General features: G+C 34.1%; 1 protein-coding gene across 6 annotated transcripts in view; it reads left to right on the forward strand.

Annotated features, from left to right (window-relative positions):
• Window positions 1-27,292, forward strand: part of Pcdh7 (protocadherin 7) — a 414,645-nt gene that overhangs the window by 272,957 nt on the left and 114,396 nt on the right. Inside the window, exon 3 of one of the 6 annotated variants that reach the window (XM_040747085.1) lies at window positions 4,359-4,385. The exons of the other annotated variants lie outside the window; for them this stretch is intronic. Within the exon in view, the coding sequence (XP_040603019.1) occupies window positions 4,359-4,385 (27 nt within the window). The remainder of the gene's footprint in view (window positions 1-4,358; window positions 4,386-27,292) is intronic. 6 annotated transcript variants of the gene reach the window in all.

Consider the following 27,292-nt stretch of genomic DNA (forward strand, 5'->3'; position numbering starts at 1 on the left):
CATTGCAATGTATGTTAACTGATGGGTGGAAAAGCATCAGGAACTCCAGATTTGTTCCTGAATTGGCCATCCCTTAGCAATTACTTGTAAGTCATTTTACTTCTGATCTTCAATTTTGTTATATACAGATATGTGGGAGTTGAGCACACTAATGCTATAGGGATCTCCAGGTATCTCTACACATAATTCTGAGATTAGTGTCCTAGGATAAACCGTAAAGCAATGAAGGAGTGCAAGAACAGAAGTGTGTGCTTTATGGTTACTAATGAGGTCATAAGCCTATCACTAAGTAATTCTACAAATTCATTTTGGATTCCTCTGATTCATCTCAAAGGCAAAAGAGTCTGTTTACTTGTAGAATAATAACACTTTCTGGTCAAATACAATGAAGATCAACTAGCACAACACAATTCAAGTGGCAAAGGCAAGTGCCATTCGAGATCATTTTTCAGGTACAGAAAATCATATGCAAGTACAAAGAGAAATGTCTTAAGTGAGAGCTACACCTGTCTAAGGCAGCCATGACCAATATCAACATTAGCAGTGAATGAAAGAAAGGTTACATTTGTGCACAGTTTTGCAAGCACTTTTCCTTAGAAACTTCATTTGTCTCTGTTTTGAGTCCCAAGCTGAGCTAATTATACACTGAATAGTGGGTTTCTTTTCAGAAACTGCTGCAGCTCATGATTTTCAGTGTTGTCATTCCAGGGTAGGTGGGCTCCAAACGAGGACTTGGGTTTCAGATATTTTAATGTCTACTACAATGAAAAGAACGTATATTAGGGGCAAAAAAAAGTCTTGGGTTTTAGTAATGTTTTTCCACAAATCTAACTTTTTGGCTTTGAAATTTTCCATAGTCCTTCAACAAATTTTTCCATGTGAAAAAAAAAAACGAATGAAATCACGGACCTCTTAAAATTCCTCAGAATGGGATGCAAAATATTGAGTAGGATCAGTGGGTAGTTGCCAACCAAGAGGGATTAATATCCATTTCTATCTGCTTTACCTTAAACATTCATGTACCTGGAAAAGAACAATATTTCCAAAATTGGAAATTATGATGCATTCTTGTCCTGATGATACTTACGTAGCTTGAGTGAGGCACTTGTCCTCTGCGAAAGTAAGGGATTGAGCTAAATAAGATTAAATACTGCCCTGTCCTGTCATCAACTTCTATTCCTTCTGGCCAGTTTAGTTTTGAAACAACAGATGTAAAGATATTTTCTACACTTTTTCATCTATGTCAACATACAATTATTTTGATGTACCACACCATAACCTAGAAGTATATTAATTATGTGGGCTTTGAAAGCCAAAACCTAGTTCTATTTATGAATCAACTACTTGAGATGGAAGAATTAGAAAGGCCATTGCTTCTTTTTCTCAAAAACAAGAAAAACATGGATCTCATACTCAGAACTTCAGGAGTTGAGAATTTCCTTTTACTATTGAATTTTAAATATGTAAGTTACAGTTTCTTTGGCCTGCAATTGATTTCTCCTTGTCTGCTAAATGACAGCTACTGATTACATTAATATTCAAATATGTCCTGTCTTCCCAAGAGGTCATTTAAAAAGAATAGCCTGTATTCTCCTTAGAACAGAATTACTTCCTCTCCCATAAAGATGGTTTGGATCTGTCAGGGATTTTCTTATAGAACATAGACAAAATAAATATATCTACTATAGCATCAGGTAATTCACTCTTTTACAGACATTGTAGGAAATAAGAATGCTAAACCCATGAGATATCTATAGATGATACTTCTTTTAACCTCTCCTTCCCAAAATGAATGAGTCTACAAATTCATTATGAAGAAATTGTTGAACTATGACAAAGGTGTCCTTTGCACAATTCATTTCAAATTAAATTAAAATTTATTCTAGTATAATCAGAATATACTTGACAGTAGTTTGATCTTTAAGTGCAGCACTCTTAAAATAGATTGAGATTGTTCAAAGTAGCAATGAATTTCCATTGACATAAGCTACAGGTTAGAGAAGGTTGTGCATCCATGAGCTTTTCCTTTATGATTTTATTATGGATAGTTCCAATCGATGATATCTTTCTGCAGCCTAGAAAGTATTTCTCTTCTTACTTCTTCAGAGAAATTTCAACAAGTAGCAACTAAACCAGAACACAATCCAAGAGTAACCATGAATGTAGTATTCCTCATATTACCTACCCTACCCTTTCTGAGCGTCAAAGAATTAACTTACAGATCATCTAGGAAGAATTAATAATCAATATCTGTTTTTTTCCAAAACTTGTATTTGAAAGGCTTTTGTGGTGTGTGTTCTTCCTGGTTGTATGTCCTTGTAAGGGCACCTTCCTATGATCTCTAAGCTTCTATATTAAGATGTTGATTTACCTCTACAAATCTCACTTAATAGATGCAAAATGTAGAGGGGGTCATGCATATTATTTGTAGGAAATTTAGCCATTAATAATAATTGAATTGTGGTATATAATTTAAAATAATGTGAGTGGTAAAGTAGAATTTCATTTTCTGTACACATTCTTATATATACTTAAGAATAAAAAAGTTATATATATATATATATACATATATAAGTTTCTGGATGTAATAGTACTTTAGAATATGTTTTACTTCAAAAAACAAGTTGGAATGTAGAAAAAATCAGTCATTAATGCATTTTGAGTTACCAAAATTAATTAGGAAATACTTATTAAGGAAACCCAGGAGTGTGTTCCTGGGAACAGAAAATCTTCTAGGTTCATTAGGGAACATTTGGTTTCCGGGACATGCACATGTAGCAAACAATGGCCACTTGCTAAGTAAAGATCAGGGAGAGACGGAGCTAAGGAAGGAATTTAAGTAATTCTAAAGATCAGGTTTACATCTATGGCAACACACATTCCCATGGGGGACTCCTAGTCATGAGTTCCATAAAATACCAATTCATTAAACTTGTATGTTTTGCCTAGTTCAGCCATATGAATCACCAATGTGAAACATTAGTCATTCTAGTAGGCAGATGGAAACGGTATGATAACTGCATGTGATTAAAAATGAGGAAAGCATTTTGTGGAAATCACATTATTTTGGTAATATTTGCCCCAAAGCTTATCAGCTCCACCGCAGTGACATACATGTTAAAAACAGACAATAGCGCAACTATGAATATTGTAACATGTTAGATAGACAGAGATATTTGGATAAAATAGAACTCTCACCAACAAACTCCTAGCTACAAGCAGTTATCTACACTGTAGTCTGACTTAGTATAAACAGAGTTCTCAGTTTATGAGAAGCCTAACATTTTCCATATGCACTGTCATATCCCATTCTCTTTCTGATATTCATGTCTCATTAGCATTTAGCATACAGGCCTTGGTCGTCTTGCAAAGAAATATAAATATATTCCATTTTTATATTTGTGACCGGCATATGATTTAAGTTACTATCAAGGCCTTGTTAGTGTGTTTAAGACACTAAATTCATTAAGTATCTCCTCTTTTATTTTTTTCCTATGCAGATATTTTTTGATGCTGTAACAATACAAATTGAAGTTTGCAACATGAATTGCTAATGCTAATTTGATTACTTTCATACTAGTGTTGAGTGCTACAAAATTAGTAAGAAATGGTTTAAGACGTGAAACTGGGAATGGAAGAGCTCTCTCTCTGCAGCCCTCTGCAACAACGGGAGTGTGGATGCATGCACAGTGATGCTTACAATTCCTCCTGAAACAGTGAATGCAACATTGAAGGCAAGCAAGTCAAAATTTTAGAAAGCCTGACAGCTTGACTCCTTTATTTAAACTGTGATTCACCACAAGTCATCCTCTACTTTTTAATAGGCAACAGAGGCCACCTCTCTTTAAAAGAATCACTGCAGATGACTTTGATTATAAATTATTTCAGCATACAAATGTCTTATATAGTAAAGATAAGGTGATTTAATTGTGGATTTATATTTGGGGGGAAGAAGTATATCAAGTTGATCTGTCATTTTTTCCTGAAGTATTTACTTGGTTTTTAGTTATTTATTTAGTTCATAGAAAGATTTCTAACAACTTATAAAAGCAAGGATAGTTAAAATATATGCTTTGCAAGTGGATCTAATGAGACAGGTGCAGTGAAAGGCAGTTGAGTTATGATTTGACTCTTTTAAAAAAATATTGCTTGAAGGTGGCATATCACCAAGCGTATACACCTCAGAAACGTATACAGTCTGTAAAATATCACAGCGGTAGGGCTGCAGTAAGACCTGCCACTCGTACGTGCCTGGAGTTTGCATGTTGCTTGTCTGTTTATTGATGAAGTATCTGTGTAGTGTCTGTCTGTAATTTGCCTTTTACCTGAAAGTTTCTATGCTCATTAACCTTTTACAGGTGCTGCACCATTCCACGGAACTGAAGGTACTAAAAGAATGAGAAGTGGTTAGAATGGCAGAGCAGGGACAGCATGCTTAAGAGCTACCAGCTTCTGGCACATCCTTGTGTAGTGTTTGATAAACTACTCAGTGAGTTATAGATATTTATGACCATCTTTAGAAAGTGGAACAGACTATTGTCTGAATGAAGGCCATGATACTGTGTTGCATATTGGAGGTGTATGTGCTTCTAGTTATCGTCACATAACCTCCCTCCTCCCAAAAAGAGAAGGGGAGGGGAAGAGGGAGAGAGGGAGAGAGGGAGAGAGGGAGAGAGCGATTTCTGATCAGTAATTATTTAAATATCAAATCCCAGAAATTTTCCCTCAAGATGTGACTAGAAAATTTCATCAGAATGTAATCACATGCCGTTGGTTTCTTAAACAGTTTTCAAAACTGTATGTGCTGCGTGGAAATGTAATATAGCAGTTCACCAGGTTAGAATGTTGATGAGTAGAGGTTAATAGGCTAAACATCAAAAATAAAATTAATTACATGAAATATTAACATTGAGTAGTATTGGGCTGGTTTTCTTGATAATTAGAAGAGAATTTAGGTGTAATGTCACCAATTAAATGAGAGCAACATTTATCATTCTTTGTGTTTTCTTTTCTTAATGAAATGTCTGCATTTTTAATTAAGGAAAAAAATCAGAAAACATAGGCAGTCACTTAACTCAAAGGAGTAGGATGGCATATGCTTCTATTTCTATTATCTATAAACATCTATCATCTATGTATCTATCTGTCTGTCTGTCTATCTATCAGTCTATCATATAGTCTACCCATCTAGAATACCCTTGATGAAGAAATACTCAATTCTTGGTTCCATTTAGATCAACACAGTCACTTCAGGGACTAAGGAACTAATTTTGCTCAAATTTTATTTAATCACAATTTGCATAGAAATAGCAATAGTTAGCTAGTAGTTATCATATTGAACTGTACAGAGTCAGACACTCAAGTTCTAATTTTAGTTTAAAGGATGATGTTTAAAAATTTTCAGTCTAATATTGGAATTAAACACCAAAGAGTAAAACTGATCATCATACTTGTAGCTGAACACTACTGCTTTGGTTATTCTGATTATTTATCTGAGTTCGCCTACTTAATTTTCTTTTTTCACTACAGTATCTAGTGAAAAAAAAACTATGTCTGAAAACCAAGATTTAATTCATAGAACATAAAAATGTATTATTTACACATATTAAATATACATATATCTTAATACATAAAATGTACTGATATATGCAAATATTATAGTGCTTAACTACATACAGAAGTTTTTCTTTATTAATAGAATTCCAGTAAAAATGCTAAAAAATATTATGTTCATTTAATTGTCAGAGAGTTGTCATAACATTACTGCTCTGCAGTGGCTGGAGCTGTGGTGTTGATTCTGGCATGACATAAACGTCTAGTTATATGACAAGAAGTTTGACCTTGGGCAAAGAACTTAGCTTTCTAAAGTTTACAATTAATTTTCAATATGTAGAGATGATTGTGCTTCATGCATTATATATAGAACAGTAGTGAAAACTAAATGAGCCAGTACTCAAAAGTATGTAGCATCATATGGCTTCAATCTTGATGTCAATTAAGTAGATTGCAACATGTCTGGTCATCATATTCTTAAGGTTGTGTAAAGGTCATTTGAGTTCACTGTGTCCTCAAAACAAATATTTGGCATTTTTTTTCTCCTTTTGGTGCCTGGAAGAGAAAATTCCAAACATAGATGAGTATAAAAATTGTCAATAGATTTTATCATGTTCATTGCTTGTATGAAAAAGCATGGGGTGGTTTTCTAAAGTCCTGGAATACAGCAAAATTCTATCTATTACAATTTGGGGGATAACATATAATTTGCAAGTGTGCAATTACTTATCTAAGAAGAGAAAATTCTAAGATCATTGTTCCTCATGAGCTTCTAATTGCTTCATTTGATGCTAAGTTAAGCTATCATAGTATCAGTTACTAGTCGATTGTGAGAACTAAACATTTGAAATATGGCTGTAACTATTAAAAGTACATGAACTTTAAAACTGATAAAATAATAGAAAGTATCTCATTAATGACTTCACATTGATAATTTGTTTGCATATTGTAATAAAAAACACATTAAAATTAATATCACATTTATTGATTAGCTTTTGGTTTCTTAAACTCTACTACAAAGGTGCCTTAACCTACCTTTGTGGTTTCTATCTGTCATTGTTATTGTATTCATATTAATTAAGGCGAACAGGATTTTTTATATTCATATAAGAAAAACCCAATAATTAAAGATGAGATATGAAACAGCATTTTCTAGTGCTGTTATAGCAAATACCCACATAGTTAGTGTTGTAACACTAAACTAAGTTATTATCTAACATCTTACATTTCTGCAGTTCAGAGACCCAATGTGAATCCCACTGGGCTGAAACCAGTGTGTCAGCAAAGCTATGTTCCCTTTGAAGAAATTAAGTGAGAATCTTTTTATTGCCTTTCCACTATCTTCTACTTAGAACTTTATTCATCTTCAAAGCAACATTGGAATCAGCACTTTTAGCACTGATATTTCTCTGATAGTCTCCTCTGCTTCCTATATAATAAAATGACCCTTTGATTATATATAATCTCTAACTAGACAAACCAGGATATTCTCCCACATTTCAAGGTCAACCTATCTACTGCTTTCATTCTCCCTTGCTACATAAGCTAATATAGTCACAGATTCCTAGAATTATGATGAAGTTATTGGTAGGTTTCTCTTACTCTACTTATCACAATGTTTATACATGTATTTACATTTAATCTGATTTATAAGACATACAATTCATCTATCATGTATTTTTGAATGTATAATCTGTCATCTTCGGTCTATCTATGTAGTTTTATTTTCTTCCTAACAAAAACCTTTTTTTGGTCTTCATGGTACTATTTTTTTTCTTATTATCTATGTTCCATAAAGACTTCAGATAGTTTCTATCTTGCAAAACAAATGGTAACATTAAAAAAATGAGTTTTCATTTTCAAATGAGTCCTTCTGATTAGAACAAAATCCTTCCTGGTTTACTGTTGTTTGCTTTGTTAACCAGGTGGATTAATAAGTGACACAATAAGCTATCCAGGGAAAAAATGAATGCGTACCCCAGTGTGAGAGCACATATTTAAACATGGGAAAATCAGTTGACCATTTTATGAATAAGAAAGGCCTTGGAGCCGGGCGTTGGTGGCGGACGCCTTTAATCCCAGCACTTGGGAGGCAGAGGCAGGCGGATCTCTGTGAGTTCGAGGCCAGCCTGATCTACAAGAGCTAGTTCCAGGACAGCCTCCAAAACCACAGAGAAACCCTGTTTCAAAAAACCAAAAAAAAAAAAAAGAAAGAAAAAGAAAGGCCTTGAAGCAAAGACAAATAAAGGAAAGAAGAAACTCCTTTTCTGCCTAAGATACTTGGTGATTTGAATGCACCTGCTCAAATTTTTTGAGGTTACCTTGGGACATACTACTGTTAAATCAAAAGTAGGTTTCCCAGAAGCTCTAGAAATGTGGCAGATATTTGGCCATACTTTATTTTACCCTTCAGTCTTGGGAAGGTTAACTTTTAGTGTCAAAGTATGCCATATTAGATTCAGTCGTCTTCATCACACCTTACTTTCAATAACTTTTTTTTGCTAATTAGACATAATTGTAAGACAGTTGTTGAGAGTAGTATTTAGTCTCGATTTGGCAATTTGAGAGAGCTTTTTAATGGTAATAACAAATGATTTAAAATTAAGTCTCTTTTAGAAGGTACCACATGCTAAGGTGCAATTCTTATTGTTTTCTATTTTCAGTAAAGCTACTGAATGCACACAGACTTGAGAAACTATGCATTTATCATATCTCATGCACAAAACCAAATGTAATTGGAAAGCAAGTGTTTAAACTATAACAGTGTTGCCATTATTGTACCATAAGTGTCTCACCTGGTAGGCTGATACAATATTCTATAGAGTCAATAACTAGTAGGACAGTTGGCATCAACAGCTGTATGACATAATTTGGCACTATGACTGCTAGACATCAGGGAGGGAACTTCCAGATCCACCCTATGTTTGAAGTATATTCAGCAATAGCGATATGCCATCAGTTCCAGAATGCAACCACCATTCATGACAGCATGTTTTTATTGTATAGGAACTGTAAGAAGCTCTCTTGTCCAACAACTCGCAAAGAAATAACTTGTATTTGGTGTTTTGGTTTTCATCCATGAACCTTAACAATTTTCTTCCACCCAGTATATGCTCTAGCATGTCAGCTTTGGAGGGGGCACTTTCATCTTTATATATTAAGCTCTATTTACTAAGTTGGCATAGCACATAGAGGAAGATGGCCATTGTGGGATTTCCCCTGCCTGAAGATGCTGCACTCTCAAATGGCTCAGTCTTTATTATGGGGGTTATTACTCAGAGCAGCGATCATGAAATGTCTAAACACCATCCCACAGATCATGTAGAAAGGTAGCCATAGAAAGATTGTTCCACAGATAGTTTTGACTCAGATAAATCCACCTCAATTATTAGTCTTAACACACATCATGGATTCATGCAATAGCTCCTCCCTGACTCACTCAGTTTTAGTTCTGTTGCATCTCCGTTGGGGTACCACTTGTGTGATTTTTCCTAGGAAGCTCAAAAGTCTGTTCAGCTCAGTGAGGACACAGACTTCTTACCATTCAAGTCTATCTTCATAAGCCAATGGATTTATTAGAATCACTTACATGAGTGTAAGTGACTCTCAGGTAGTTGCATCACTGAGGTGTTCATCCAGTATGGGTGATGACACAAAAAAGCAGAATCCCTGTGTCTTTTTCTCCAACCAGCACAGAATCCATCAAAGAGTCTTTTCTAACTCGGCAGTTGTTTGCTGGTTATAGGAATTGGCCTTTTGAATTGTGTAACATTTTAGAATTTCTCAGTCATTGTCATTTTAGAGAGTCCTATGTTCCATTCAGGAAGAAATAGTTAGATGTTCAAGAAGTTTATCACAAGTTGCTGTTTTAAGTGCTCGTTGGGAGAAGATAGGATAAGAATTTGCTTCAATCATTTCTCAGTTTGCTAAAGCAAAAAGTGAAGTAATTCATTATGAGAACACTTCTCCAACTATGGTTTATGAATAAGAGGCATTGATGCCACCCAATAAGTGGTCAAAAATGTCATTTGCTTAGAGCTCATTGTAGATTTATAGAATTAAAAATCAACAATACAAAACAGAATAAGAACAACAAAAAACACTCTGAGGATGGAGTTTAACAACCTATGTTGTTGCATGTCTCCAGAATATCAGGAGACAACCCCTTAGAGATGTATTTCCAAGTTAGAATCAGATTTTAAAACAAGAAAAGCAGTGCAGTTAAGAACAGACAAAACTATTGTCGGTGAGGAGCAAGTAGAAAGTAACATTAAGATGAGATAGAATTTATGAATTAATTGTTGATTTTGGTAAAGGAAGGATGATTTTGACAGTATGAAACTAGAAAATAAATTGTTAATAAAAGCAAGTAAGATCTCTGGTCAGTTGTCCTTGATAATTGGTGTGCTTAATTGAATCACAAAGTGTGTTATTGTGTTTGTGATGCCCCTCTATAGAGGGCAATTGTAGAGGCTAAGACTGTTAAAATACACAATACAGCAGAAAGAACCATGCGTCCTCGGCTCAGCACATCCACTTTACCATTCTACAAATGTGACTTCCGTAGCATCTTGGAAAATTAATTCCCTCCTTAGAGGTCTAGACGTGCTGTTTTATGCCAACCTCTATCCTATCTCTCATTCCTGTATTTAAGACAATGGAAATATCGTTCATATTTCATAATTATTGTCAACATTGTAATTAGGACTAGTCATACAGTCGTGCACCTAATACTAAGGAGGCCATCTTGCACTGTATACTGAGACACTATCTCAAAAAAGGAAACAACAACAAAGCAAAAGTGTGTGACAATACACAAATCACTGATAACAGGAAGCTTTGAATGTCTGATAAATTAATCCTCCTTGGATTTTAGTTACAGTTACCCAAGTAGAAGAAGTTTGAAAAATAATAGATTTGTGAGAAAAAGAGGAAGGGGACAATAGTCTTATTGCTATTCCTGAACATGTAGAGGAAGTCAAGAGCAAATATTTATCTGGAAATTCATCTGAATAAAGGACCTTTCTATAGCCTCCTATAGTTAACGTCTTCCAAAAGTTATGGAACAGTGCATGTGAAAATATTAACTAAGGGAATACTGAAAAAACTGACTATGATTCTTCATTGAGAGATGAAGGAACAAACGATGTATTACATTTCAAATATAAAATAGCAACTCTCTGTACTGTTTTGCTATCAGCTACACCAATTAATGCAGATGATGCTAATTAAAAATAAATTTAGAGAGTGATTAGGTTCTCTTGCCATTGTTAGGAAGAATTGATTCTTCTATAGATCTAATATGGTAAAGTAAGAAGTTAATGATATATTGATGTATTTTAAAGCACCTAATTTAGACAATAATTCTGAGGAAAACATTTGGGTTAATACTGAATATTAAATGACAAACGTTTTCTCTTGCGAAAGGAAAGGCACCACTTCAGTACCCCTAGAGCAACACACATGTTGATGTTTCCAATAAATGGTTGTGTGTGGCTGTAAAATCTCAATTTTTCGTTTTATAAAACTTATAATGCAAGAATTCTCTTGCACATGTGCTCCTTTCTGTGGCATTTTACAGCTGTGCATGGCATAATAACTTTAATGAACAAAATTATGTGCTGTAGAACTTGCTACAAAAATTTCATGGTTCCATCTGGACTACCTTTCAAACTGGAGAGACTGAAGTGGGAGAGATTTGACTAGATTGCAGAAATCATCAGGAGATTTATGCTGTCAGTTTCAAGATTTTGCAGAGACGTTCAGTAAAGTGTTAAAGTTAGAATTAAGTCCTTTGCACAGTGAAGGGATTTTCTATTTATAATAAAATTCCTTTTCCCTTAAGGAGGCACCTATAGACAGTGAGCTAGGTTTGAAAAATCTTGCAAAAATGTGGAGTTTTGAACACATAATATTGTATTTCACAAACATAAGGAGTGCAGTTGTCTTCATTTCTGTAGCTTTCTAAGGGCTTACATTTGTGAAATATTGTGTAATACACAAACATATCATTTTCTTTTTATGGGAAAAACAGGCAAACTTTTAAAGCAAGTATGAGATAGATTGCAGATTAAGGGTAAGATACAACCACTCTTCTAATATTTTTACATTCTTTAACTCATGTTCTTACATTCCTTGCCCTCACTTTTATTTTATTCTCACACAAACTTGATACAAAGAAAAAGTTTGAAATAAAAGGAAAAAAATTGTTGGTTTAACACTTTATGTAAAAAATATATCTGTACCTCAAAACAAAATAAAAAAGAAAAACCTTCAATAAGACACTTAATCTATTCTGAAATGTGCTCTTTTTATCATGGCATAAAGAAAATGCTGTTATTATTTTTAAGATTAACTATTTTTATTTATTATATCAGAGTATGCTCAATGTAGTTCAAGGTATATGTATAAAACAAAAACACAATTATACACAATGAGTAACGATTCAAAAACATGAATTTGGTGGTAAAATTAGGACTCTGGCTTTTCAGTGAGGGAAAAAAGTATGTTGTTACAACAACGTGTATCTAAAAGTACTTAAACTCAATATAAACCTGAATTTTCATATATTAAGGTAACGACACATTGGATAAATACTAAAATTCTATGATAAAAGGCATAGGGTAAAAATCATAAAGTGTTCCTCAATTCTAATTATGTATAATAATTTTAAAAATATATTAGTCAATATCGGGCAATATATTTTAACTCCAAAGACATAAAATATCAAAGTAAATACTGTTCCTGTGTATGAGTGTTGAAATTGTCCTCAGGATTTAAGTATAATTCAGGGTAATTGTTCTTACTAAAAGAGTAAACACACACACACACATCATTAGTAAGATAATAAAGAACATAGAGTAAATATAGCATGAACTAATTTCTGTGTTTAAAGATTATAATACATTGGATCTCAGATTTCCCTGATTATATCTCTATATGTAGTTCATATGTAATGTGAACGATCTCCATTAAACACACTAATGGAAACATGGACTCACAAATTCAAATATATAAGGACAAAATCACTTGTATTCTCCTGAACCTACCTCACCCACACATTATTTTAAATGGAAATTGAGCAGCCTACCTGATTATAAAGAAGCCATTTGGAACAGTAACTTTTGTTGCTATTTTTATTGTTGGAAATAGTTAACAAATTAAGAGAAAACTCAGTATTATGCTCATATTTTATGTTGGTAACAAAAATATTTACCTCTACTTTTATGATCAACAAAGTAATTATTTTCTTAACAAGTATAATAGTTAAGCTATAGTAACCAATTATAAACAACAACAAAAACATCATTTGGACAGCACTTTTGAAACTAATTATAAACTCCTTAAAATGATGATTAAGTATACCGAACCAACATGATAGAATATAGCTTTTTAAAAATACATAAATCAACAGCTTCCAGCTTCTCTGTTAGAAAACACACCACACACACACACACACACACACACACACACACACATACACACACATACAACCTTTCTTTTTATTAACCTCGGTAGGAATTATCAACATGATTTTAAGTGCACATAATTGAAACACAGTAACTGGAAAATAGATATACGGATCTCAATTTAACCAGTACAGGCAAAGAGAGTAGACAAGCTTTGAGTGGAAAGTTAATTCTTGGTCTATGTTTGCCTCTCCAGGGGATAAAATGATAAACATCTAAGTACCATGGCTTCACCAGTAGTGCATGTTCACACAGTTTCATATGAGACACATCATTCCTATTTCAAGCAATGTGCAAGATTTAATAGCCTTTAATAGCCCAGGCGTTTCACTGCACTATTCAAAGTGCTCCAATATATTTAATGTAGACTGGTTTTTTAAAGCAAATTGGCATAAATAAGCTTGATAGCATTACAGGCTCTACTTAGAAGACTCTTGGGCACAAGGGTTGAAATTTTTTGCTGTCTTGCTAACAAAATTAGTTTCTGATGCATGACTTGAGTAGGAATAGAGATATGAGCCAAGAAAACTGGAAAATACTCTATGCAAGCCAATAAAGTCAGATATGTCTTTAAAAGAACTATGCTTTAAGTAATTAATGCAAAATTTTTACTGTAATTTTGCAATGACATAATTATTCCTTGATGTACTATTCTCAGCTCAACTTAATAGAAAACTCAAAAGGGAGAAAGATGTGAGTGCCTGTTCTATTGATTCTGCCAGTGTCTCTAACCCCAAATATTTTGACAGGTGCATTTCTGTAGTATCCACAGCTCGCTGTGATTTACAATTATAATTCCTAAGCAAAGATAAGGCTTCTGTTCATGCTAGCTTGTAGCACTTTCTTGGAGGTCAGAAGAAAAGTAACTTATTTTTTAATTATTCTAAACTTTAGCTGTGGGTAGATGACTTTATCTAATCTTTAGTATTTCCACAGACAAAAGCATTCTTTAAAGGACAACTCATTTCCCGGAGTGTGCAGCTTTGGGAAACGGGACTGTTGATCTAGAATCTTATATGTCTTAACCTCTCTTTAAAAACACTTACAAAGTACTTATTTGTTTTAAGCTTGCTGATCGCCTTTCAGCCTCTCCTCTGTAGACAGGCTTTTATTTTGAAGTATCACTTTTGGATTCTTTGGTGGGTTTTCGAACAGGAAGATTTTGTTTCTGTGAAAATAAATATATACAGAGTGAATTTCAAGGAATATTAACCTACACACTATGCAATTAAGAGGGGGGCAGGTTAAGGAGTCTAGAGAAGGAACCTGTAAGACATTTCCAGTTTGCAAGCATTTTACCACAAAAATTAATACGTGCTTTCAACACTACAAGCCCTCTATTGGGTCTAGCTCTTACCTATTTCTCCATTCTAGCTAACAACCCAACACAAATATGTAAGGTTGCACATGTAAGTTAATGTCATTTTCCTCTATGTATTTTGATCCTTGAAAGAGTGACTGTATAAATACTGGGGATATCTTCAGGCTCTTAGATTTATATTTGTCATCAAGTTTCCCATTTTTTGATATCCAGAGAAAATCTTTCTCACCTACAATAAATGAGCAGGATAGAGATACATTTGAATTCATTGTGTATACAAGTGATGTTTGTATCCAAAAGGGTGCATTATACTGAGTTTTAAAGAAGGAGAGAGAGAGAGAGAGAGAGAGAGAGAGAGAGAGAGAGAGAGAGAGAGAGATTGGGGTGGGTCATAAAGTATAAGACATGGAGAGAAAAAATATTGGAAAAAGTCACATATATTTGTCATAACTAATTAAAATACAGGATGATGTATGTTTTATTTATTATGAAAAGGAAACTGAATAAGATTAATAACATTGGTAGCATCTATTGTCTGTAATATCGGCTTATTCAAGGCAGGCACTGTTAAGAGCATTGTCTATTCATCCCATATTTCATCATTTCCTGCATATCCAGGTAGAACCATGTTGTTCCCATTTTAATGAGAAAACACAGCACAGAGCAATCAGTCAATGTATCCAAGATTATTCTACTTCATGGCTAAAATAGCAATTAAAAATCAGAGTGAGCATCTAATTTCAGAGCACACAAGATAAATTAATGTCCATAGAGAGTAAATGAAGCACAGAAAGGCAAAACAAAAGTCAAAATATTTGTATATGATTTTGCTTTATGAAATAGCATTTCTTGAAAACTTTTCACAAGTCAATTTTTTTAGTAAAACCTTGTACTCTTAAAAAGTCTGAGGAGCCAGAAGGAAGGTAAGAGCTAGACAGAGAGAAGGGTTGTGAAGTACAGTCATTTGAGCAAGATACAACCATGACAGTCTTGACCTTGTAGCAGTATCAGTTGCATGTACATTGTTGGTTGTCAGTCAAACTTGGTTCTTCTCCTCCTTGCTGAATTACTAGCTACTGGCAGATAGATACAGGGAGACATGCTCTTATGATCCCAAGTCCGTGTCCTCAAAAACTATGCCATCAGATTCCAATGAAAAGTTGGCATCTAAACATGTGGTTGAACAGTGTGTTCTGGTTAAACTCTGTAAGACACAAAACCAGAGACCCTGAACATGAACAAGGGACCTGTAGGGAGGGAAGCATATGCTTTAACAAGCTTGTGAGGATGATAGGGAAGAATGAGGGAGAAAGATATCAGAATGCATTATACACAGGTATGAGATGCCAAAGAACAAATTTGAATCTTACAACAATTAGAAAAGGAGACACACAGCCTTCAAAGTAGGTTATCAAATTATTTCTCTTTAGAAGGACTTACTGATATGCCAATAATTCTGCAAAGCTTAGTTGCTTTATCTGTGGTTGAAGTTTTGAAAATTAGCATTTTGCTTAAGCTTTTAAAATATTATTGAGCATATTTTGGGGATCAAGAGATGTCTTTGCAGTTAAGAGCTACTTTTGCATAGGAACTAAGTTCTGTGCCCAGCTCCCACATAGGGTGGCCCACAACTGCCTGTAACAGTGACAGGATTGAATGCCTTCTTTTGGCCTCTCTGAACACCCATATACATGTGGCATACACACATAAGAATCGGAAAGAAAACATAAAATTGTAAGAAAAAATGGATTATTAAGATTAGTGTCTTCTGAATCTGAACATTAAGTATTTTACAAGTAAAAATAAGTTGAGACATATTTTTAAAATATAAGACAAAGTGGCCATGAGCAATTGAAGCTGTATCCTACATACATGTGTTTTGATGCATATTACAGGGAAAGCAATTTCAACTGCTTTATGATTTTCTTATTTCTTTTTAAAATATTTGCATAGGCTATGAGTCAGTCCTCTAGCATCTAGCTAAACTCAAGGGATAAAGACGGAGAAAATACGCTAATGGGGATTACTTAGACTGCAGGTCTCAGAGAAACCTGAGTGAATCTAGTAACTGAACCATCTTTACTAATGAAATTAGATACTGCACTTAAACTGATCCAATAATTAAATGTGTATTTATTAAATCATTTTTAATAGCTTTAGTATAAGACTTCAAGATTCAAAGGCAACCTCTTCGTGATTACCCTTGAAGCTTCACTGAAGAGTGAATTACAGAGTCAGCGGTCTTTCACTGTGTGAACAGGCTCTAACCGTAAGCTTGATGATTAAAGAAAGTCATCTGTTACAACCACTGCACATGATTTAATCTCCACTGCATGACACAAGGTGGCAGTTGCAGGCAGTGGGGGGATGAAGAATGTCAGGAAAAGTAGAAGGTAAATATGAGCCATCAGAGTATTACTTTTGGGAAAAGGCAGATGTCATGATATCAAAACAGAAGGGCAACTCTGCTCCGCAGCTGGAGAGGAGAAGCATGGGCAATACTCAAATGAATTATTAAAAATGGAATCAAATGTCACAAAGATGATAATATTTGATTCGCACAAATGGGCATTTTCAGTTTTTGACGTATATTCCATTGGTGCACACTTTGTTGTTGATTGTAGGCTGTGTAGGAGACAACTGGATTTTAGCTTTAGGGGTAAATACAGTATGGAATGGATTAGTTAGGACGATCCTATGGCTTCTAAAATGCAGAATTATTTTCAGTTTCTCACCAGATATACAGTTGAAAATACCCTGAATACATCACTTACAAATCAGGATGAGAGTCACTTGTTGTTGTTTATTTTTGCAGCTCAGGTGTTCTGAGAAATTTGGTGAATATTGAAAGGCTGCAGAGAGTGTAGGGAATAGTTATGTTTCCTTTCCTTCCAACTCTTTTTTTGTCAATAAGCAAGGTCTCCTCCTAAAACTTGCAAAGCATCATTTCAAGCTCCACTTTAAGCGCCTTTTGTCCTATTTTAAAAAGTAGACAAAGTCACACTATTCCAATGCTGGCTCCCACAGAGTGTCTGCTAGGACATTTGTCTATACTTCTTTGTTATTTCCCATAGTTTGATCAAGTTGGTATTGAAGAAAATACTTTCTGAATGTAATTTTAAGGAGGATGTTTTCTTTTACATTTACGTAGTCCTTATCTGATCTTCAATGCCAGCTCTCCTATTCACTACATTGTCTAACCTAGGATGTTTACTTAAAAAAATCCCATAGCTATTGTCTACTGTCATCATGTTTTATGACCTATCAAATGATAGACCAAATCTTTGAGCTAAGAAAAAATCTCCCTGGGTGGCCACTGAATCTCTGAATGGCACAGTTATTAAAAGTATTTAACTACTCTTTCACAAAGCTTGAGGTCAGTTCCCAGCACTCAGGTCGTGATTTCCAACCACTGATAACTCCTGTTTCTGGTCTCCATAGGCACATGCATGCATAGAGTGCACAAAACCTTATGAAAGTCTCTCTCTCTTATTATCCCTCCCCTTTTCTTTCTGTCTCTCCGTATCTCCGTCTTTTCCTTTCACTTTATTTTAAAATCTTAAAAATATACCAAACCTCTGCACTTATAAAATTGCTATACTCAAATCAATAGGAATTTGGCAATCCATTAACATATAATGACATATGTTATAATGAATGGACTTAAAAATTAATATTGATTCTATGTTTATTGAAATGAAACATGATATTAATATCAAAGTGTTACATGTTGCTAACAATCCTAGATATAGAGCATGACAGTCTAGCATTATTCCAGAAAAGAATTACCAAGTATACTGGTTCATATAGTCCACCTTACAAAGCCCACTTCACACAGCCCATGTTACACAGCCTGCTTTTTGCAGCCCACATGTCTTCTGGAGACTTTTGTTCCACCCCTCTCCAATTTTGGCAATGGAAGCTACAGTCAAATAAGTGGAAATGAAGCAGCTGTTTGGAATATCAGTAATTCTTGGCTGTTGTTTATGGAGAACAAGTAACTAATTCATATTTTGATAGAAGGCAGACACACAGATGTACTGAGACTCATGTTTTCTTATTGTTAGCATAAAGAAACAAGAAATTTGAATATCTGTCAGTAGTCACTGCATAGTTAACTGACAGAATATTAGCAAGATCTGGCAACACCTAATCAAGCAATATTTTAATGACTGCATTGAATATAGTTGGAGATGTCGAGATTTGCCATTAATTTCCAGCCAATTATTTTGCCATCGAATGTGCTTCTTTCTATCTACATATGCTCAGCATTCTGTATCTGCCTATGTAGCAAAAGTTTGTGGGCAGCTTTCAGGATTCTTATTTTGAGCTCAGATCCTCCACAACCAGTCATAATGATGTGCTTTATGCTGAAAATGCTCCACCTTTCGATTCGTCGAAGCATACTGTCGATGGTGCTAAACATGACAGCCTGTAGTAACCATACATTTTCCAGGAAACCTCTAGAGAGCAAAGCATAGAGACTAATTTTTAAAATTTTTTCAATGATTTCTTTGTGTCACCTTTGAGACTGTATTTTAATTAGAACCTGTGTCCTTTTCCTTTCCTTCCAACAAATCCTTTAACGTGTCATACCTCTGGCTGTCCTTCAAATTCATTTCCTTTTTTCATAATTTTCTATTCCATGCACACATACACACACATGTATATACTCACATATATATGTATACATATTTGTATATTCCTAAACAAAATCTGTTATATACATATAATGCCACTTGTGTGTTTGTTTGCACACCTAAAAGATTCTTCTATATGTTTAAACTTTGTGATTAACTTAAGGTTAATCAAAAGTTGACATGAAAATATATTCTGAAATCCTTCTCTCTCCAGGCTTAAAGGAATTTAAATTTATTTGTTCTTCCCTTTCTTTAATGATTTTTTTTAAAATACAAAAGGAATAAGTACAAAGTACATGTTTCTTTAAGAGTTGTGACTATCTGATTAATTGGTGTTAATGTAAGGTTGTATCAATAATAATCAACTTTACTTTCATCTGATTACCCTACCTTGTCAATGCTAGGAGGAAGAAATTGATGACATTGTCAGAATTGCTCACAGAACACATATGTACTTTAAAAACATATTTGAATTTCATTTGATCATGAAACAGTTGTAAGAAATTTTGGAAGAAAATTTTACCATGCATTAATGTGTTAGAAATTTTGTCCTTGTCACATGTCCTTAAATAAAAGAAATAGCCCTTAAATAAGGCAACAAAGAGTATATTTAATCAGACCTTTACCTACCAGAAATAACAAAAGTCATTTGCAAATTATTGGATAATTTCAAGCTTCATTTATTCTCATCTATATTTTTAAAAAGTAAAATGATAAAAATAAAAAGCCTTTTGAATTTTGAATTCAAATATATTTTAGGCATTTGATAGAAAATTTATGCTAAGCCCTTTTCCCTGATAAATCAATTAAAGCATGTTTTTTCTGTACATCGAAATAGCAGACTTCTTCCTCATGTTGGACTTGCATAGGAATTACATCTATCATCCTCTGTGGATTCTTATAATACTCAAATAATATCCTTCAATAAATTGTTGTGGCCAAAATAAGTTAAAGTGTAATATCAGGCATTAACCAAACAAACCACAAGGTTACAATTTTGCCACAGGTGTGGAATTTATAGGCAAGTTGAGCATAAAAGAAATCAAATAAGAAGATGGCAAATGCATTAATCCATTTTATAAGAAGATCTTAAAGAACTGGCCTTCTATAAGAAAGTACTTCAAATTGCTTTTTCATTCAGTATGCCAAATAAAGTGAAGACATTATTCTTGGAACTCATTCTGTTTGTAAAATTTAGCGTGGAATTATATTCCTTATATTTGACTTCTTTCCAGACATGTAGCTGTCTAGAGCAATATCTTGAATTACAAGCTAATAACTAATACTAACAGATGAACTAGGCTTTCAGGTCACTTTTTCTTTACTTCTCTTTTCTTCTCTTTGCAATAAAACAAAGACACATTTCGATGTTTGCATTGCATGTGCTGTAATAAGTTTTTGCTTATTTATTTATTTATTTATTTATTTATTTTGGTTTTTCGAGACAGGGTTTCTCTGTATTGTTTTGGAGGCAGTCCTGGAACTCACTCTGTAGACCAGGCTGGCCTTGAACTCACAGAGATCCACCTGCCTCTGCCTCCAGAGTGCTGGGATTAAAGGCGTGTGCCACCAACGCCCGGCTTATTTGTGTTTTTGAGACAGGGTTTCACTGTGTAGCCCTGGCTGTCCTGGAACTTACTTTACAGACCAGGCTGGTCTTCAGCTCACATAGATACACTTGCCTCTCCCTCAGAGAACTGGGATTAAAGGTGTCTACTACCACTGCCTGGCATATATATTTTAAGTTTCATAAAAATTCTATATTGGTATGATGTGAAAATCATGCTTTATTAACTCTCATACAGTAAAAAAATAGGTTGCTGGTGATGTATTAGAAATTAATTTTTAACTATAGTTTGTTTTCAAACTTAATTTTACAGTTACTAGCTGTCAAATTACTATGGCATTTCAAAACTACAAATGAAAACAATTTTCTCAAACTGTATTTTAGATTGTGTTTAAGGAAATTTGTAGAACAAATAAGGAAAAATGGAAGGTACTTCTGTAGTTGAAAACAACATCCTAGTATTATAATGGTTTCTGCAAAACTACTTTTCAGGTAATATGCCATTACATTAATATAAATTCCCATTATTTCATTATTGTTTCATGACTACGTTTTAGATAAAATGTATTTATTACATATAAAACTATAACTACATACTCACTAAAACTACATACTCTTTATACAAGCATATAGTGAACTATCAAACTTTCAGTCAGACTTATAGAAACAAGTTACAACTTGAAAACCTCCCTGGTTTCTTCCAGCAGTAATAACAAGCATGGTGAAACAGAGTATTTCTTCAGAAATAAGCAATATTGACTCTTAAGTTTGATTTACTTTCAGTTACTCAAAATATGCATACAATATTTGCTCCAAATTCCAGTCAATTTACAAAAAGCAAATAACCCTGTTGTGGGAATGGCCCTTTTGAGTGGTTACAGCCCATGCTTGCTTCAGGTCTTGTGGGAATTGCCCCTTGTGTGGTTATGGCCTACGCATGTTTCAGATCTTGCTCTTCTCTTCATTTTACTATGCTTTTTGGACCCGGAAGCTCCTTTTCCTACTGATATGGACTCAGCCCCTTTTCCTGCCATGATGCACTTACATCTCCTGAAAACACAAACCAGAATAGTCATTCTTCCCTTAAGTGACTTCTGTTAGGTATTTTGTCACAGTAACCATAAAGGTAAATATCACAGCTTCTTTTGAACACATCTATTCATATTATGGGTAGAATTTATGAAAATAATGAGGCACTTCTATTTAAAGTCCATAATGTCTATGGGTACATATTATGGAAAAAGTACACACACATTCTCTCTTACTCACACTCAAACAGAGATATTTTCTTAACTGTTTTTAGTATAGAAGGAAATGCAAAGTTTGAATACTTGCTGGGAATCATAGCAAAAATCATAGTGTTACATGCACTGGCAATGTGTCAGAAAGGAGAATTCAAATCAATTCAATCTATTCTGAATCTGAGAGATTTTAACTTTTTTACATGTTTAACTGACTTTCCTCAATTCAATTTATTTTCAAGAGATATAAATGATATCCTCATGGCATATTAATTAGTTTGGTGTAGCTATGACCAAAGAGAACTGAAAGGAAAAAAATTGCTGAAAGGTAGAAAGTATTTGTTTTGAGACATGCTGTTATGTATTTTGAGTGGATGGGGTTAGGTTTACAATCTGTATCTCAAGTCAAGTCTGGCCACCTGTTCTTGGTAAGTCAATTAGAAGAGTTAAATTCAAAGTAGTAAACAAAAAGAGAAGATTTCTTAAATGTAGCCACATCAGGAAGAAAGACAATAAGAGAATCCTACAAAACCCTCCTGTCCATCTTCAGGGTTCCTAAATGGGATTCAAGTTTAAAAAGGGAAGCCAAGAGTTTTCATCCTGCCCACCATTGATCCACATTATCTGGATTTTAGTCTCACTAGTCTTGTTAGAACTGCTTGAATTTTATTTCTAAGAAACCCTTTTGGCTAGCATTCTTCCTTCTCCCAGTATGAGATTCCTGAAGAATTCCCATTTCTTTGGGTCCATTATGTCAAGAGTCTGGTAATAAGATTGAAAGATACAAGTGTCTCTTTAGAATATCTTTGATTCTGCTACACTGGTTACTATATTAGTCCATAATCCTTGCCTTTCCTGATCTTGGTGCAATAGTATGATAGAACCACATTGTAGAAGATTTAGTAAGGAGATCTGTTCCCCTTCTGAGAAAGAAAGCAGAGGCAGGCAGAGTTAATGGCACGAGGACATTAAAGAGACCCTTAGCTATGCCCAATGTCTAAAAGGTCCTAGAACACCTGAAAATTACATCTTTACCTGAAGTTCTGAGCATAACCACATAAGCCTATGGGGTATATTTCTCATGCAAACTATGTCATTCTACTACTTTAATTTAATATAAGGTTTATTAATGCTTTATTTTCTTATGATCACCAAAGGGAGAAGACTAATTAAAGTATAAACAGCCATTAATGAATTCATGAATGCATGCCTGAAACAGGAAATATGTGAGGAGGGGGAACTAATGTGATCAAAATACATTGTACAAAATTTTCAAAGAACTAATAAAAATAAGGAAAAATTATACTGAAAACCAAATCTTAGACATAATAATTGCTCCTAAATTATCTACAGATAAAACATAAAATATGTGTTTTATTTGATAAGTTAATAAATCTGTAGCTTCATGTAAGGGCATGCTAGAAAAGAAAAAAGAGAATTATTGTATTACTATTGTACGAAGATGCTCCAGCAAACAAACTATTGAAACACAGAAAGTAGTAAATGGCTTCTTTTTTATTGTTTGTTTGATTTCTCAAGACAGGGTTTCTCTGTGTAGTTTTTGGGGTCTGTCCTGGAACTCAGTCTGCAGACCAGACTGGCCTTGAACTCATAGAGGTCCACCTGCCTCTGTCTCCTGAGTGTGTCTCCTAGGCCCGGCTCAGAAAAATTCCTTTCAAAAGCTGTGTGTGTACTTGTGTGTCAGTGGTGGGGATGGGTGATAGGTGTGTGGTGTATGTACTTATTGGTAGGGATATGGATATGTGTGTGAATCTTCACCTGTGTGTGGAAGCTAGAGGTCTGTGCTTGAGGTATTCCTCTGGATTTCTTTCCTCCTTTCTTTACTGAAACAGATACTCTCACTGAATTCGAAGTTGCATCAGTTTTCCTTTGGCTAGACTCTGTGTCCAAAGATCAGAAAGAATCGCCACCCCACCACACACACCCCCACACCCGCGATGCTGCAGTCCTAAACACAGGGCTTTGCACAGCAGGCAAGCTATCAACTTAGCCATCTCCTTAGTTGCTAGAGCAGTTTTGATCAATCTTTGCATTCAACTGAAAGCAGAGATGAATCAGGGATATTTAAAAACAAAACAAAAAGAGCAGTTATGAATGCTTTTGAGGAAGTATTTTGAGAATTAATTTAGAGCATATTCTTCCCCAGAGAAAGAAACCATATTGAATGCAGATAATAAGTGGTTTGACTTCTTTCTTACATCAGTGTCACATGTTTATTATATATGGCATGTAACTGTCAATAATGTCTGACAAACAAAAGCCCATCCTAAAGATAAAGATGGAATCTTTAGAAAGTAAAAAAATTGTTTTATTTATTATCATTCAAGTTGAAGGAATGATGTTTAACAACATCTGTAGCAAGAATTTTATTTTGTTGTAAAGGTGTTCAAGTTATTTATAATGTCTTGTAAATGGGATGCATTTTTTTCCTGGATATTTCCTGTCTTGTTTATGCCTTACAGCTAAGTATTGCTGGAATTGAAGCTAATACAATCAAAATCATATAGCCAGGAAAACCTTTTGAATATTTCTGGGGGAAAAGGTAGTTATTTGGTGAGTTAAGAGTCGTCCATACTAAATGCACAATACCTTGCAAATATATTTAAATATCTTATTTATACTGAAATTTATATTGCTATAAAAAGGAATTGGCTTTTTAATTTTTTTGCAAAATATAAACAGATGGTGAAAATACAAAGATAATATACTTACAAAGATTCTTGGAATGGTAAATTAAAATCAAAAACAAAAGTAGCAACTTACTATGCAGCTCTAGTTGGCCGGCTTGAATTTGCTATCTAGACTAGTATGGCTTCATACTCACAGATATCTACCTACTTGCCTCCTGAGTTCTGGATTAAATAAATATGACATCATGCCTTGAAGCAATGATAGTATAAGAAATCTAATATACAAATATATATTTACATATAGATAGATAGACAGATAAATTTAACTCACTAATCATAAAAATGAAGAACTTAATAATGAAATATACTTGTTATTCAGATTTTCGATGGAACCATATCAGTGCCCTTAACATGTTAATACCAATGTATTTTTAAATTGTTTCTTTTGCTAATTTCTTGAATGTGGTTCACATGAAACATAACAAAAGGTTATATAGAGAAAGAAAAGCACTTACAAGTATTAAGAAAAGAGGGAAGGGAAAAAGGTGAGAGAGGATGGGTATGGATAATAGCAGCATAATGACAGAAAGGGAAGAGTGTAGGACAGTGGGAAATGAGATCTTGTAACATCTACTCATTACAGAATTGAAAATTTCTTATCCTAGCAATATTGATTTTTCTTAACAAAATTTTTATTGCAAAAATGTTAAGTGAGAAAACATCTTTTGTGCCCTCTGCCATTTTGACAAAACTGGAGAACCGTATGTGCATAATAGATTCTAAAAACTATACTCCTATACTTTTCTTAACTGCTTTCTTTGGAAATTACTTTTTAGCTAGATACGTTGAAGTACATTAGCCTTTGCAGTGTACATATCTTTAGTGAGGCCTCTTTACCCTCTCATCCATCTCCTCTCATGTGGTGTTTGCAAGCAGAAAACACATACCACCTGGTTAATACCTGTTTATTATGTGTGCCATGTTACTAGAATGGAAGGGATTGTAGGAGGAGAGACACATGTATGTGACACGCCAAAGACCATGTCTGAGTTAATAGGAAGAGTAAACAATTATGTTTTTCTCTTCCCCAAACATGTATTTTTTAACTGCCAAAGTTTCTTCTTAATAATGAAATAATGATTTGTTTTTATTTATTTGCTTGCTTCTTTTCTTAATCATTCCCTTCATTGGTGAGGGTTCCTTGATGCCATAGTGTATCTGAAAATACAGGCATGACTGTGAGTTCCTTATCAATCAGTTCATTCTTTGAAGGACTCATATCTCTTACTTCTCATAATAGAAACAGCTATATTTCATGCCTTGTCTTTTTCTGTCAAAATGCCAACATACACATACTCAGCAAACTGCTGGTTGCTTTATGATGCAAATAAAGAGAATGCTATTTTCTTGGCCTCCTATCCACACTTTCTGATGAAATGCCAAGTCCATGACAGTTGTAAAACAGTTTTACAGAGGTATATTCTAAACACCCAGGTGTTGATTCCCAATGAGTTTTGTAAATTTTATTGACAAAATAAAATGTCTATCAAACAGAAACACAAAACACAAGTAATACTACACAGGGTCTCTGTCAGTCAAGATTTGCCGTGAAAATATGGGTAAAACTATGGTCTACAAGCATGGCATAAAAAATATCCTTACTCTTCAAAACCTAATACAAAGTTCTCCTCTTCCCTTAATTCTTGTACAATGATACAATTCTACAATTCTGAGCTATGATTCAGAATCTGTCTCCTAAACAGGCTTTATTCATACCTGCTAAATATAATTTAGTACAGTCTTTTCTATATAGAAGAATTATTATCTATGAGCCTTGACAGTAACTAATCATATAGTACCCTATAAATTCTTAGAGGTAGTAATAGTGTCCTTTTATCTTTGAATTTTCTAAAGTGTCTAACATAATGCTTACCCACAGAAATTTACTTACTCAGAATGCTTACACAGGTATTTAATTGAATTACAGATCACACGGATAGGAAACATTTTCCTTACTGCAAAAAGTATCAAAATCTAAGTTAAATTTATTTGGGTATTAAAGTTTTAATAATGTCTACATATACATCAGTTAATGTTCCCAGATTCATCCTGTGGTGTGATTACTAGTGTATATAGCATCTGGAAATAAAAAAAAAGAATGGACAAGATGGTGGGTAGGTGTAATATAATCTATTATTTTATGTAATTAAAGTATTCAAGGCCAGCATCCCTTCTGCCAAATGTAACCAATTACTACAAACTTATAATGACCTGACTTCAAAACATCCAAGAACATTGAAGCAATACCTACTAATGGCCAATGTTCAGGTTCTTACATTTTCAAGTTAATGTGATGGACATGCTTAAATTCCCAAATGACTAAAGGAAAATACTTACTTGTATGTGAGCAAAATGCAATGCAATAGTCACACATTGACAATTATGCTATTACAAGTGTAATGTGAAAATGGAAAGCCAGTGTGCAGGTAGTGCTTTAAGTAGTGAACAGCTTTTAAAATATACTTTTGTTTTTTTTTTAATAATTCCTTCTGAAAGTAGACTTGAAGTTTTTATAAGCACACAATAACTATGAGAGCTAGCAGGAAAGAATTTCAAAAGGCAATTACATCTGAAGAAAATTTCTTTGGCAGAACACAACTGCTGATTCTATTAGGTGGCAGAAGAGAAAGCAATGCCACCAGGGTTGTCATGGGTACTGCTTTGAACAAAGTCAAGGAGAGACACTTACCTTAAGCCACTAGGGAAATGATGGCCACCAATTCTGAAATTTTGGAAGTGGGTTGAACAGTGTTTGGAGTGTAAAATGAAATTTAAAAATAAATAAACTTA

This window comes from Mesocricetus auratus, unplaced genomic scaffold, assembly GCF_017639785.1.
Source record: "Mesocricetus auratus isolate SY011 unplaced genomic scaffold, BCM_Maur_2.0 Super-Scaffold_100006, whole genome shotgun sequence".
In the NCBI taxonomy this organism is placed as follows: domain Eukaryota; kingdom Metazoa; phylum Chordata; class Mammalia; order Rodentia; family Cricetidae; genus Mesocricetus; species Mesocricetus auratus.